The 14,126-nt window shown below is 46.3% G+C and overlaps 1 protein-coding gene across 4 annotated transcripts in view; it reads right to left on the minus strand.

The window, feature by feature from the left end:
- Positions 1 to 207: 207 nt before the first annotated feature.
- The window catches only part of ppp4r4 (protein phosphatase 4, regulatory subunit 4), a 16,952-nt gene continuing 3,033 nt past the window's right edge, over positions 208 to 14,126 (minus strand). Inside the window, exons 2-25 of one of the 4 annotated variants that reach the window (XM_061052791.1) lie at positions 12,170 to 12,243; positions 11,000 to 11,102; positions 10,724 to 10,871; positions 9,745 to 9,818; positions 9,390 to 9,496; positions 9,169 to 9,276; positions 8,964 to 9,085; positions 8,695 to 8,817; positions 6,340 to 6,482; positions 6,118 to 6,237; positions 5,504 to 5,581; positions 5,172 to 5,255; positions 4,832 to 5,005; positions 4,640 to 4,745; positions 4,258 to 4,405; positions 4,021 to 4,165; positions 3,760 to 3,798; positions 3,591 to 3,662; positions 3,451 to 3,508; positions 3,226 to 3,303; positions 3,041 to 3,131; positions 1,610 to 1,662; positions 848 to 1,490; positions 208 to 470 (exon numbers count right to left, since the gene is read on the minus strand). In XM_061052791.1, coding sequence (XP_060908774.1) covers positions 425 to 470; positions 848 to 1,490; positions 1,610 to 1,662; positions 3,041 to 3,131; positions 3,226 to 3,303; positions 3,451 to 3,508; positions 3,591 to 3,662; positions 3,760 to 3,798; positions 4,021 to 4,165; positions 4,258 to 4,405; positions 4,640 to 4,745; positions 4,832 to 5,005; positions 5,172 to 5,255; positions 5,504 to 5,581; positions 6,118 to 6,237; positions 6,340 to 6,482; positions 8,695 to 8,817; positions 8,964 to 9,085; positions 9,169 to 9,276; positions 9,390 to 9,496; positions 9,745 to 9,818; positions 10,724 to 10,871; positions 11,000 to 11,102; positions 12,170 to 12,243 — 2,937 coding nt within the window. In that variant the 3' untranslated portion in view covers positions 208 to 424. Of the gene's footprint in view, positions 471 to 847; positions 1,491 to 1,609; positions 1,663 to 3,040; positions 3,132 to 3,225; positions 3,304 to 3,450; positions 3,515 to 3,590; positions 3,663 to 3,759; positions 3,799 to 4,020; positions 4,166 to 4,257; positions 4,406 to 4,639; positions 4,746 to 4,831; positions 5,006 to 5,171; positions 5,256 to 5,503; positions 5,582 to 6,117; positions 6,238 to 6,339; positions 6,483 to 8,694; positions 8,818 to 8,963; positions 9,086 to 9,168; positions 9,277 to 9,389; positions 9,497 to 9,744; positions 9,819 to 10,723; positions 10,872 to 10,999; positions 11,103 to 12,169; positions 12,244 to 14,126 lie in introns of all 4 variants that reach the window. The other 3 variants (XM_061052790.1, XM_061052793.1, XM_061052792.1) reach the window with 3 other exon arrangements.

Consider the following 14,126-nt stretch of genomic DNA (forward strand, 5'->3'; position numbering starts at 1 on the left):
ATTTGAATAAACACCTGTTAAAACACTGCAGTAAACCTTTGCTTTGAAACCTTGACCAGTGACATCACATACTCCAACCAATAGGCAGACAGAAGTCTAAATCAGACTCACGATACATTAAAATAAGAGTTCAAGTGTTTGGGCTTGTTTGACTGTTAAACAATCAAATGTCAGCAGAAAAAAAAAAACAACCAATAAAACACAGCGTTAGTTTGTATGTGTGGACTTTACTGAGCCAATCAGAGGGCAGCAGGAAATCATTACAGTATGGTGTTAAGAAAATAAAAGCAGCTCAGTATTTTCAAACAGTATTCAGACTGTCTCTGCCTGGTGCATTCCGGGTAACATTCTGAGTCGTGCATTCATCCTTCAACTCCTGAAGCTGATTTGTTGATTCCCTGGTAGCGGTATCATGACATCATCTTCAGTCTCGTGCTGATTGGATGGTGAAAGAGTTTGACTTCCTGTTTCTGTAAATCATTTAAAAAAAAGGAGAACAATGGAATTAAAAGTTCAACCTGGATCCCCAAACAAATCTTCAATAATCTGATTAATCTGCACTGAAGAGAGATGCTAACACCAGTCAGTTCACAACAGGAATTTCTCAGGTTAAAAAAGGCTAAACAGAATGCTAAACTAAAATGCTAAATACGGTGCCAGCCTTTCATTGCTAAATAACAAGGCTTTGTGAAACCGCAAACGACCCAAACTTGGAATTAGTTAAACAAGAAAACTTTGCTCAAGGGCTTCGTGGACCTGGTCCAGAGCTTTTTGGCTTACAAACTGTAAAAACTGATTGGGTTCATAAACTTGTAGAATTTTTCTTTAACAATTAATCTGAACTCACATCGACAGTTTTCTGGACTGGCTGTCCTTTATCCCGCAGCTCCGATCCATCGTTTTACTACGCTGGTCCAAGGTACTGGTTTTATGGTCTCTCTGATCAATGGAACCGGCTCTTTGGTCCAAAATACTGGTTCTGTGGTCCAAAGTACTGGTCCTATGGTCCATTGTACTGGTTCTGTGGTCTAAAGTACCGGTCCTATGGTCCAAAGTACTGGTTCTGTGGTCTAAAGTACTGGTTCTATGGTCCAAAGTACTGGTTCTGTGGTCCATCCCATCATTTCTGTGGTCCATGTTACTGGTTCTGTGGTCCATGGTACTGGTTCTGTGGTCCATGGTAATCGTTCTGTGGTCCATGGTACTCGTTCTGTGGTCCATGGTACTCGTTCTGTGGTCCATGGTACTTGTTCTGTGGTCAATGGTACTGGTTCTATGGTCCATGTTACTGGTTCTGTGATCCAGTGCACTGGATCTATGATCTCTCTGATCTAGAGTGCTTGTCCTGTGATCCATGGTACTACTACTACTTCTGTGTTCTAGTGCACTGGCCCTGTCTAGGAGGCCAGTGGTGTTGCTGCGGATCAGGACCGGCATGGAAGAGGTGGACTGGGTTGCCATGGTGAAGTGGGCAGTCCTCAAAGAGTCGTCTATAAAACAAAAGCTCTGTATGAATAAAAAGAAAGACAAGGACTGTCCTCTTGACTGCCATGATTCTGCAGTCCTGAAACTGACTGTGAACTGTGCAGGGGTGTGTGACGGGCGGTACCTTTATTGGAGGACTTCCCGGATCCAGATGTACCACTCTGCTCTTTGCCTTTCCTGTAACAGAGAACAAAGAAAGAGAACATTAGCTCACCAGAGTCTAGTTAAGTAACTTTAGATCTAGCAACAACTTCTGAGCTGGTGGCCAGGAGGATCCTAATCACATCAAGGACACATCAGCTCAATCCTGGGGACTTGGTTTTGGAACTCAAACTTAACCCCTATCTCTTCAGGACCCCCCATGTGGCTCTAACTTCTCACCTTACATTATGGGTAAGTACCACTAAAGATAAGTAGAGAACAAGGGGTGGTCATCACGGGTAGACATGCCATGTGGCTTAAGTCTTCTTTGGATTCCAAATAAAAGCTGGAAGGTATTCCTGATCGATCAGGCTCTTGTTGATGGTCTAAGCAGGGAAGCAACAAACAACGCCTTAACTTCATCCAGCCCAGAGACTCAAGGCTCATCAGAGGAAGTTGAACGGACGACATGAGAACAAAGTATCTGATGGATGAACAGAGGACGGGGGACAGGATCACCACAGCATCAAAGAAGTGGATTTCAGACAGGTTCTTGCCGTAGGACCCTGAGGTGTTCCCACACCTGAGGGTACGTAGACTCCTGCTAGTACGGATCTTCCCTGGTCTGATGGGATACACCAGTCAATGGATCCCATCAGCAAACATCAGGAGGAAGCAGGTCTGTATTTGAGTCCAGAGACCTGCAAAGGAAACTGAAACTGGTTTTAGCTGCTTGCTTCAATCAACCATTCCTTCTCTTCCATGTATCCGGGGCCAGGTCATGGTGGTGTCAGGCTAAGCAGCCGCTCTACTCCAAGCTCCCTCTGATGTCTGAGCTCCTCCCCCTTTCTCTAAGGCTGAACCAGACTGAGCCCAGACTGAGCCCCAGACACCGTGCAGAGGAAACTCACTCAGCTGTTGGTATCTGATCTCATTCTTTAGTCACTACCCAAAGATCATGCCCGTAGGTGAGATCGATGGTACATCAAAGATTTGCCTTAAGGCTCAGCTCCCTCTTCACCCACTTTGATCGATCACCTTTCTGTCACCACCCAAAGACCAGCATCACAGCTGATCCATAGAGACCATGATCACAGCTGATCCCCAGAGACCAGAATCACAGCTGATCCATAGAGACCAGGATCACAGCTGATTCACAGAGAACAGGATCACAGCTGATCCATAGAGACCAGGATCACAGCTGACTTATCCACAGAGACCAGGATCACAGCTGACTTATCCACAGACACCAGGATAACAGCTGATCCATAGAGATCCCCTGCTTGCCCTCAGTAGTGGTCCAGTACAACAGCTCAACGATCCACTGACTGATCCCAGCTTCCATTGGACGTACACCTCCTTAAAACACTAAACTTTGGGACATTTAAATGTGGATCTGGTGTTGTGGTCTTACAGAGGTCTGTCTGAGTTGGCAGCTTTGGATATCGTCGGCTGACTGCTGAGGGACCGACTCCGCGACAGCTTAGCCTTCCTCATCTCTTTACCTGTAGGAACAAGAATCATCCTCATCATCAGGTTTGAACACAAAGTTTTTTCTGAGGTCACACCTAGCTCATCTTCAGCGTACTGGATTCTTACCGGAGGAGGAGAAGGCAGCTCCAGATGAGGACACAGACATTGATTTGGTAGCTGAAAGACTGGTCTTGCTGTCTCTTCCTGTTAAAGAGAGAAACCTTTACAGGACTGGAACTCAAAGCTGGAAAACACTGATTAACCAACGCTGACCATGTGATACACAACTTTTACACGTCCTTCACATTTGCTCCAGACATCTCCCAGTCTGCAGAAATAACTTGTTCTTACGTTTCCTCTCTGTATGTTTATCAGAGTTCAGTTTCCCGTCTGTCTGTTGGCGCTCCAGCTGTTCCTGACGACAGACGAGATGCCATCAGAACCAAATACAGTGATTCAGACTGAAGGTTGATCTGCAGGTTCAGACTCACCATCTCCAACAGTAGAGTCTCCTCCTTCTCCTTCTTCTGGTCCAGTAGATCCCTCTCCTGTCTCTTGTGAAACTGCAAACACAAAACAGACCCCATGAAGGTTAGAGAGGGGAACCACAAACCTCAGCTGTGAATTATTTTAGTCCTTCACGAAAAGAAGCAAGCGTACAGGCTCTGTGAGGTCCAGTTTGTCCAGTTCCAACACTGTCTGAAAGACATCATGAAGACAGTTAATTCATCACAGTCCCCCCTTCTTTTTTTAAAAATTGGTGATAAGGTGAACAAAATGAAACAAGAATATATAGACATAACATAGACATGACAACATCATCACAGTCCTCTGACAGCAGGTCAGGACTGGTATCTCTGGACAGTATTTATCTTACACCACCATCACATCCCTGACAGGTCTAAGGTGGGACAGTGTTACCTTGCGGATGGTGGCCACCACATCCTTGTCTTTCTCTCTGCAGAGGAGCTTCTGGACACAGAAGTCGAGCTGCTGCAGCAGCTGCTTGTCAGCCGGCAGACGGAGCGATGAACGCAATCTGGGTAACAGCTGGCAGAGCTTGTACCTGACAGACGGGTGAAAAGAGACAGACAGGTGTGTGACACAGAGAGACGGGGTTTGACCTTCCCTAACAGACTCGAATGCGTAGGACGCTACCTGACGTTGGCGACGGGGTCGTGGACGAGCTCTAGAGCTGGCATCAGAAAGTGTTTGTTGAAGTATTTTCTGGAGAAAATCTCTGTCGCCATTTCACAGATGTCCAGGAATCTCAGACGGTTCCAGTAGCTCCGCCCCTGAGCCAGATCTAAGGATCCAGAAGACAGCCGTTAGTGATTGGTTAGTCAGCATCACATGGGATTCTGCTGTAGGTTCATCCTTTTACAAACTGACCACAGAATGCCTCTACATTCAAACCCAGTGGACCAAATCTAAAACAGCTGACTGCATCATGTTCTTCTCTGGTGTTATGTGTTTTTAACCCGAGGCTGTCAGACCTGTGAGCACAAACACCTGGGGATGAAGTGTGCAGTATTCTGACCTTGGATCAGTCGCTCCATCATCTCCTGACGCTGCTCGTGTTTCCGGTTGTACCGTAGGAACATGCAGAAGGTCCGAGCCGCCTCCTTCTGAACGGGCAACACCTTCTGCAACAACGAGAACCAAAAGGGGAAGTTACCCGTCTGATCTGTCAGTCAGAATGTGCTGCATGGTGTGCTGCTGTCACACTGACGTTGGTGGTGAGGATGACGAAGATGCGAGGGGAGAAGCTCTGGTGCAGCACTTCTCCGGGCAGCAGTCGGGCCAGGTAGCTGTAACGCTGCAGCAGCTTCTCGTGGAGCCGCCAACGCAGGGAACATCCAACCTTCTGCTCCGCTAACAGCAGAGCCGCCAAGAGCTCAGGGATCTGATCAGGGACCGAAGGAGACAAGAGGAGCAAGATAAGGAACTACTGAAGAAGACAAAATGAGACTTTTCAGAGAGCTATCACAAAGAAGGGGAAGAGGAAGAACTGAAGGATTGTTAAACCCAGAAGTGGCTTTAATCCTGGAGAGGTCTGGTCCTGGTCTTACCTTATTGTCCAGCGTCACATTCTCTCCTCTGGAAAGGACCGCCTCCAGAGTTTCCTCCAGGTGATTCATCAGAGCGTCCAACACCTCAGCAACAAGAACAAAGGAAGCTTCGGCATAAACACACTCTATGCTACAAGCTAAGATTGAATGTGTGTGTGCTGATGTCAGGAATAAACCTGCCTTGCCTACCAGCCTGGACTACAGACAGAAGTTCTGGCATATTTACATGTTTCTATTCATTGACATGCGCTGTCCCCATTTTACACAAATACAATTCATACTGTATAAACAAAATCCCCACTATGATGCAGCATGCAGGTGTGACCTCTCACCTCCAGAGCGTCGTCCTGCAGAAGAGCCAGCAGCTCTTTGTGGACCAGCTGGACGTTTGAACCAAGCAGCTTGACCACCTGACAGGACAAGGCGGGACATCAGGAGATCTTTCAATGCACATTTAGGTGGTTTAAAAGTCATCACTCTTGCTACTAGTCTTCCGAATTACAAGTTGGTTGTAGAATTATTTAGATTTTTAGATGTTGGTCTAGCTCTGCTTGATGGTCCTGCTCTCCTCGCTCTACTACCTGGATGTAAACAAGCTCAGTGAACAGATAGCATCTGATAGGAGTAGAGCGGTCTGTCAGTGTTTAGATCTATAAAATGGAGATTAAGTTGTATGTTGGCTGAGTCAGGTTAAACTCGGAGCATTCAGCACAGATGTGTGGACGTTAACCTGCAGGGAGCACTGAAGGCTGGTGGTGCTAGCGCTGCTAACATTAGCCACACTCTGGACACCTCTGCACAAGTTTTGTGCTTTATTGTCCTGTCCTTCTGTCCTCATGGAGAAGCCAAACATTGGACTGATACCTCCACAGATAGTGGTCACGAGTGTTTCCTCCAGCAGATGTAAGACTGTAAGAAAAAAATCAGAGGAAGCTCAAGGTCTGACCTGGTGGAAACCGGCCGCAGCACTTCGTCGAACGCTGACCTCTGGGTCACAACAGAGACTGGAGAAAGACGGGTAGAGCTCTGACAGGAAGTGAGCTGTTTCAGCAAACACCACCATGGCCTGTAGAGGGAGAGAGAGAGAGCAGGAAGTGACATCATGTGTTTGAAGGGTTAAAGAGTTAACCAGTTAAACTCTGGATTTCTGAGTCTTTTCTGTCTTTACAGGCAGGTTGTAGCAGCAGTTGCAGCGGACCAGGATGGACTCGTTGCTGCCTTCAGTCTGGTTCCCCTCAGTCTGCAGACCAGCGACACACAGAACCCTAAACCTCTGCAGCAACCGGCTCTTCTGCTCGTCTGAAAGGAAGCCTGAAAAACAACAACAGCTTATCACTGACGACACAGTCCTGAGGACAACATACAGACACTTCATAGCATAGCATTCCAGGAAGACATGGAGCAGTAAGAGTTATTGTTCTTTTGGAAAGATCACAGCCTATCACTGATGGTCTTGACAGGTCTTGTTTAAAATCCGGAGTCCGCCCAGTCTGAGACCGAGACAAGACCGAGTAAAAATGCCTTCGATTCTGAGACAAAATGAGACAGAGACCTTCAAAAAGTGGTCTTGGGACCAAGAGCGATTTCGAGTACAACACTAGGTTCACCAACAAACACTGTGGACGGATGTAAATGGCTCAATGGTAAAAGAAATACCAATAACAACCCTATTAGCAGATATCAAATGACAGGGTGGACTGGTGGTTTCAGATGACCCCATGCTGGACACACTTCTGAAATCCAGGCAGGAAATAGTTAAAATTTGCAGATATGGAAAAACTAAACTTTTGAGGTGTCGGCTCACAATTCAGATTTTACACCTAAGAAAAACGATAGCAGATTTAAGCAGTGGACGTCAAAGGGTTTAGCTACCTATTATTAATTTGACCACAAGGGGGGCACCCCAGAACAGAAGCTCAACAGAATAACTATGGGATGGGAAATTATGACTTTTGTAGATACTTTCAAGTTAGGCCTTTCTTCAACCAAATCCTGAAAGAGGCTTTAGAAAAAGGAGAATCAGGGTTCCTGCAGGTTGTTTCTATCATTGCTCAAGTCCAGAAAATGCAACAAAATCATATCCAGATTGTACAATGGCATCCTACAGTCTAAACAAGAGAGCACAGAATATGTAAAGAAGAAGTGGGAAAACTGATTTCTGTGGAGGGATGTGAGAAATCAAGCCAGCTACAGTGGATCTCAACAGGGTCGAACATATGGCCTGAGTTCTGCTGGAGAAATGTTGTGAGATTTTCTTGTTACGCCCACCCAGAAAAGACATCGGGGAGGTGGTGATGCTTGTTGGATGGAGCCAATCACTTTCTTATATTTTGGAACTTCCAGGTTATTAAACCTATTGGGAAGATTTCTATATCTATACCCCCTTATCCCAGGCAGGTCAGCAAATCCCCTCACTGCTGAAAAAAGGTCTGGACTACGCCCTGCATCCACTTCTGAACTTCTTTAAGAATCAGCAGAACTTTTTTTTGGCTGACCAAAAATCCCCCCTTCAAGTACTGCCTGATTCTTCCTGATACCAGGAGCAACAGAACCTGACTGAAGTCCTTCATGTTAAACACAATTCATTATTAACCTCTGGACTAAGGTGCTGTATGGACAGGAACTAGCTCATGAACATGCTATTAATGGACAATCCAGGACAAGCACAGGCATAACCAAACAACCAATAGAATGAGATCCTTCTGACATCATCTTAAGTCATCCAAGTCCCCAGCGGTTGATTCCCCCAGAGACTCCAAGAAGTCCAGACACTCTGAGCTGTAGTCTGGTTCTTAAACACACAAAAGTTTAAGACTCCCTCTACAGAGGTCACTCTCATTTTATAAAGACAGTAGCAAACATTTGCAGACTCATGCATATCCTCATACCCGCCTGGTGACCCTCACTCTGGGAAACCCTGGAGTCCAGATGTTATTCAGGAGCTTGGGTTCCAGATCATGTGCTGGAGCACTTTTTTTACTCTAATGTATAAATCTCTTCTTATTCTTATTTTTTTTATATTTTAAGTGCTTATTTACTATGTATCTATTCTTATATTGTTTTATTTGCTCTGATAACCTGCTGCTGTAACACCACAACTTACCAGTTTGGGATCAATAAAGTAATTCTATTCTAAGATGAGCACGTCAGATCGGTCACCTTCACCTGCTGCCCAACTGCACCAATCGTGGTGCCAATGAGGTAACTCCCGCTCTTGGTCTGACACCTGACCTTGGACCTGATCGCCTTTTGAGACCCTTACTGTTGGCACTAACCCAACCCCATCCAACCCTACCCAGACCCCTACCCTAATCCCCATCCATTTGAACCCAAACCCAAACCCAACCCTGCACAGCTCTCAGGACCACTAATGAACACAATTGAAGTCGGAGGGTTTTTGTCAACAGATCTCAAATCATTTAACGTTATGTAGCGAAAAAAACATAATGTGTTCCTCTTGAGTTTAATATTGGTTTTCTGGTTTCTTCTGTTTCTACTGTTTGATATCAGTGTTGAATCTCACCCTCCAGTCCGCTGCAGAGCTTCCCAAACTGGAACGACAGAGATACCAGGACGGCTTTGTCCGCCGGTGTCGCCTCCTCGCACACTGACATCACCAGGGGAACCACGATATGGACTCTGTCGTCTGAGAGAGGGGGGAGGCTTTAAAACAAGTTGTTCATACAGATCTGGATCTGTGTCTCAAGCTGTCAGTCCATGGTATAAAGTTCCCCTGTGACTGCCCAAGAGAACCTTGATGATGACTTCAAGTGACAAAAGCTTTTGACCCACCGCTGTCCATCATCTCCATCAAGTTGATGATGGTGTCGAAGGCGGCGAGGCGGACGTTGCTCTCCTCGTCTTCAGCGAGCTCCACCAGTTCAGGAAGCAGCTCGGTTCGAGTGTCGTCAACCCTGAAAGAGAGACGAGAGAAACCTGTGACAGCGGCAAGAAGATTGAGCCGCATTAAATATGATTCACTGTAAGATGTGGTTACCCTGTCGCCCGGGCGATGCTCTCCAGCTGGCGACACATACAGGCTCGCACCTCGAACTCCACATCCTGACACAAGGACCGAGCCAATGGGAGCAGCTCATTCTTCACCCTGATTCACAGGAAACAGTCCTGATACTACATCAACATAGGACATCACACCTGAGCACATTACCTTTATAAGTAAAGTGTGTGTAAGAACATTGTGTGTGTTGGAACACTTACATGTGAGAATCAAACTTGCAGGCGACTTTCCCTAAAATACGACAACTGGACAGACGAGCCTGAAGAGAGTGAGACAGCTGAGACTGATAGAGGAGAGGGTTCAGCACCTGTAGAGAGACAGACAGGTACAAAGAGAGAGAGAGAGACAGATAAAAAGACAGCTACAGAGCCAACAAGACAGGTAGAAGGATACACTAAGAAAAAAGACAGGAAAATGGGTGGACGGACAGGAAGAGAGACAGGTTAAAAGACAGCTACAGAGTCAACAAGACAAGGAGAGGGATACACTAAGAGACAGACAGGAAGAGAGACTGATGGACAGACAGTAGTAGGGAAACAGGTAAAATAGAAGTACCTCCTGTTTGATCGTCTCTTTGGGCAGAGCGTTGATGGCTGACAGCAAAGTTTCCAACCAGGCATTGCTCACCACTGTTAAACAAACCCAGCAACATCAGAATCAGGATCAACATGAACATCAAGATAAGTGTCAACATAAGCACCTCAACACTCAGAACCAGGCACTGTGTTTATCGGGGGGCACTAGCCCCTAGTAGGGTCATCATCACATGGGCAATGATTGAGACACTTGAGGGGTAATTGGGAGGAGCAGCCTGCCTAACCTGAACCAGAGTGGTGCTTTATTATTGGACTTCTGAGCTAGTCATGGATTGGCCATTATGAACCAGTGTTCAAGCACAGGGATGTTAATAAGTGTACCCGGTACCAGAAGACTCTGGGCCAAAGATGGGTGATTGACTTTGTGGTAGTATCATTTGACCTGTGGACACTCGGGTACAGAAAGGAGCTGAGCTGTGAACTGATCGCCACCTGGTGGTGGGTTGGAGTAGAGGAAGGGGAAGGCTGCCAGAAAGACCTAAACTTGTAGTGAGGGTGAACTGGGAATGTCTGCAAGGACCCCCAGTCTTCAACTCCAACTTCAGAGAGGATTGATCATGGATCCTTGGGGAGGTTGGGGATATGGAGTCTGAGTGGTCCATGTTGAAAGTCTCCATTATGGAAGCGGCTGCTAGAAGACTGTCAGTGTCTACAACCTTAGAATCCGCTGGTGGAGACCAGTGTTGAAGGAAGCCTTCAGGATTAAGAAGGAGGGCTTGGTAAGCCCAGGGTTCTACAGAAGCAACAGACAGGTATTGGGTGGCTTGGAGGGCTGTGACTTCAGTGGTCAGGGAAGCAAAAACCTTGGTGTGGGGAAGGTTTGGGAAGGCTATGGAGAAGGACTTTCAGTTGGCCTCGAGGAAGATCCAGCAAAAAAGATTTTTGATAAACTGTGCCAAACGGTGCTATCTGTGTCTCTGTTGTGAAGGTGTTGTTACCTGTGTCTCGGTGGTGCAGGTGCAGCAGGACTGTCTTTAAGATGGAGTAGGTGTGGGTGTGGATCAGGATTATGTCATCTTGCAGAATCGTTAAAAAAGAGGCTGCTGCTGCGAGTTGGATCTCTACTCCAGCTCCGTTCAGGACCTCCTGAAACAGGAAGGACAGGTTATCTGAGTGGCACACCTGATCGACACACCTGTCCTGTCCTACTTCCCACCTGGGTCTGCCTCTCACAGTAACCTCACAAAGTCTGACTGATGTCAGTGAGTACGTACCCGGACCTTGGGAACAACCCGACGAAATGTCTCAGCAGGATTCTGGCGGACGAGGATTGGCAGGTTACTGATGACACTTGCTCTCTGCACCTCCTGACCCACACTGTGGACAACAGGAAGAACATACAGAGTCCATATTTCAAGAGAAAGCTTTAACAGATCAAACCTTAAACTTAGGCCTGAAGGACTCCACAGCTATCACCTTCATTTACCTGAACTGGGATCTGACACAGTAACACACAGAACCCAGTACTCCTTAGTCAAGTCCAGGTACCACCTTAAAAGCCTGTTATTCTCATATTAATATGTCAGATCATATCCTGAGTTATCTTCCCCCTCCAGGACATGGAATGTATTAAACATGGACATAGTCTACTAACATCACCCGTTGGTTTTTGAAGAGGAGTTTTGAAGCCCATCAATGGTGGTCGCCATCCTCCACCTAACTTTGTCTCAATCAAGAAACAGCCACCTGATCCGGCTTAAGCCAACTGACCAGGGTCCAGGGTCAACAGTCCAAGTGGTCAAGGATGAACAGTCCAAGGTCAATGGTCCAGGATCAACAGTCCAAGATCAGTGGTCCAGGGTCAAGAGTCAAAGATCAATGGTCCAGGGCCAAAAGTCCAGGGTCAACAGTCAGGGATCTGTGGTCTAGGGTGATCGGTTCAGGGTCTATGGTTCAGGATTCAAGATCCAGAGTCAACACTCCAGGATCAACGGGTCAGGATCAACAGTCCAGGGACAAAGGTCCACGGTCAACTGTCAAGGATCAATGGTCCAGGGTCTACGGTTTAGGGTCAACTGACCCTGGTCAACGGTCCAGGGTCAACTGACCCCGGTCCAGGGTCATTGATGGTGCAGATGATCTGGTGGAGATCCTGTGGGATCATCCTCAGGAGAGTTTGTCTAATAAGGTCAGATAATGAGGTCGGGGGAGGGGTTGTGAGTCTTACACACAACAAACAGGAAACAACTCTACACCTGATTCAGACTCCACAGGTGATCTGAAATCTCCTGATTATATCCTGCTGCGTTCTCAGCTCACTCCAAAAACTTCAGGAGTTTTTCAGGAGAATTTAGTTCATGTGTGAAAGCCTTACCTATGACTCATTTAATGATAAAGTTAGCATGATGCTAACACTGCAGGTCAAACACTGAGCAGAGTCTCACCTGAGCAGGTACACAGCTCTCTCGATGTCGTTTAGGTCTTCATCCACAGTCAGCTGATCGATCTCCTCGGCCGTCTGATCAACAAACACACAAACAGTTAAAACAGACAGACAGCTATAACCTGTCCCTCTCTCTCTGTAGACTGATAGACAGCTATAACCTGTCTCTCTCTCTCTTTAGAGTGACAGACAGTTATAACCTGTCTGTCTCTCTTCAGACTGACTGACTGACTGACAGCTATAACCTGTTTGTCTCTCTTCAGACTGACAGACAGCTATAACCTCTCTCTCTCTCTCTTTAGAGTGACAGACAGTTATAACCTGTCTGTCTCTCTTCAGACTGACTGACTGACTGACAGCTATAACCTGTTTGTCTCTCTTCAGACTGACAGACAGCTATAACCTCTCTCTCTCTCTCTTTAGAGTGACAGACAGTTATAACCTGTCTGTCTCTTCAGACTGACAGACAGCTAAAACATGTCTCTCTCTCTTTAGACTGACAGACAGGAAGACAGACAGCTATAACCTGTTTCTCTCTCTTTAGACTGACAGAAGACAGACAGCTATAACCTGTCTATCTCTCTTTAGACTGACAGACAGCTATAACCTGTCTCTCTCTTCAGACTGACAGACAGCTATGACCTGTCTCTCTCTCTTTAGACTGACAGACAGGAAGGCAGACAGCTATAACCTGTCTCTCTCTCTTTAGACTGACAGACAGGAAGGCAGACAGCTATAACCTGTCTCTCTCTCTCTTTAGACTGACAGACAGCTATGACCTGTCTCTCTCTCTTTAGACTGACAGACAGGAAGGCAGACAGCTATAACCTGTCTCTCTCTCTTTAGACTGACAGACAGCTATGACCTGTCTCTCTCTCTTTAGACTGACGGACAGGAAGACAGACAGCTATAACCTGTCTCTCTCTCTTTAGACTGACAGGCAGGAAGGCAGACAGCTATAACCTGTCTATCTCTCTTTAGACTGACAGACAGCTATAACCTGTCTGTCTCTCTAGACTGACAGAAGACAGACAGCTATAACCTATCTGTCTCTCATTAGACTGACAGACAGCTATAACCTGTCTGTCTCTCTAGACTGACAGAAGACAGACAGCTATAACCTATCTGTCTCTCATTAGACTGACAGACAGCTATAACCTGTCTATCTCTCTTTAGACTGACAGACAGCTATAACCTGTCTGTCTCTCTAGACTGACAGAAGACAGACAGCTATAACCTGTCTATCTCTCTAGACTGACAGAAGACATACAGCTATAACCTATCTGTCTCTCATTAGACTGACAGACAGCTATAACCTGTCTGTCTCTCTAGACTGACAGAAGACAGACAGCTATAACCTATCTGTCTCTCATTAGACTGACAGACAGCTATAACCTGTCTGTCTCTCTAGACTGACAGAAGACAGACAGCTATAACCTATCTGTCTCTCATTAGACTGACAGACAGCTATAACCTGTCTATCTCTCTTTAGACTGACAGACAGCTATAACCTGTCTGTCTCTCTAGACTGACAGAAGACAGACAGCTATAACCTGTCTATCTCTCTAGACTGACAGAAGACATACAGCTATAACCTATCTGTCTCTCATTAGACTGACAGACAGCTATAACCTGTCTGTCTCTCTAGACTGACAGAAGACAGACAGCTATAACCTATCTGTCTCTCATTAGACTGACAGATAGCTATAACCTGTCTCTCTCTCTTTAGACTGACAGGCAGGAAGACAGACAGCTATAACCTGTCTCTCTCTCTCTTTAGACTGACAGACAGGAAGACAGACAGCTATAACCGGTCTCTCTCTCTCTTTAGACTAACAGACAGGAAGACATACAGCTATAACCTGTCTCTCTCTCTTTAGACTGACAGACAGGAAGACAGACAGCTATAACCTGTCTCTCTCTCTTTTTAGACTGACAGACAGCTATAACCTGTCTCT

The sequence above is a fragment of the Labrus mixtus genome, chromosome 12 (genome assembly GCF_963584025.1).
Source record: "Labrus mixtus chromosome 12, fLabMix1.1, whole genome shotgun sequence".
In the NCBI taxonomy this organism is placed as follows: domain Eukaryota; kingdom Metazoa; phylum Chordata; class Actinopteri; order Labriformes; family Labridae; genus Labrus; species Labrus mixtus.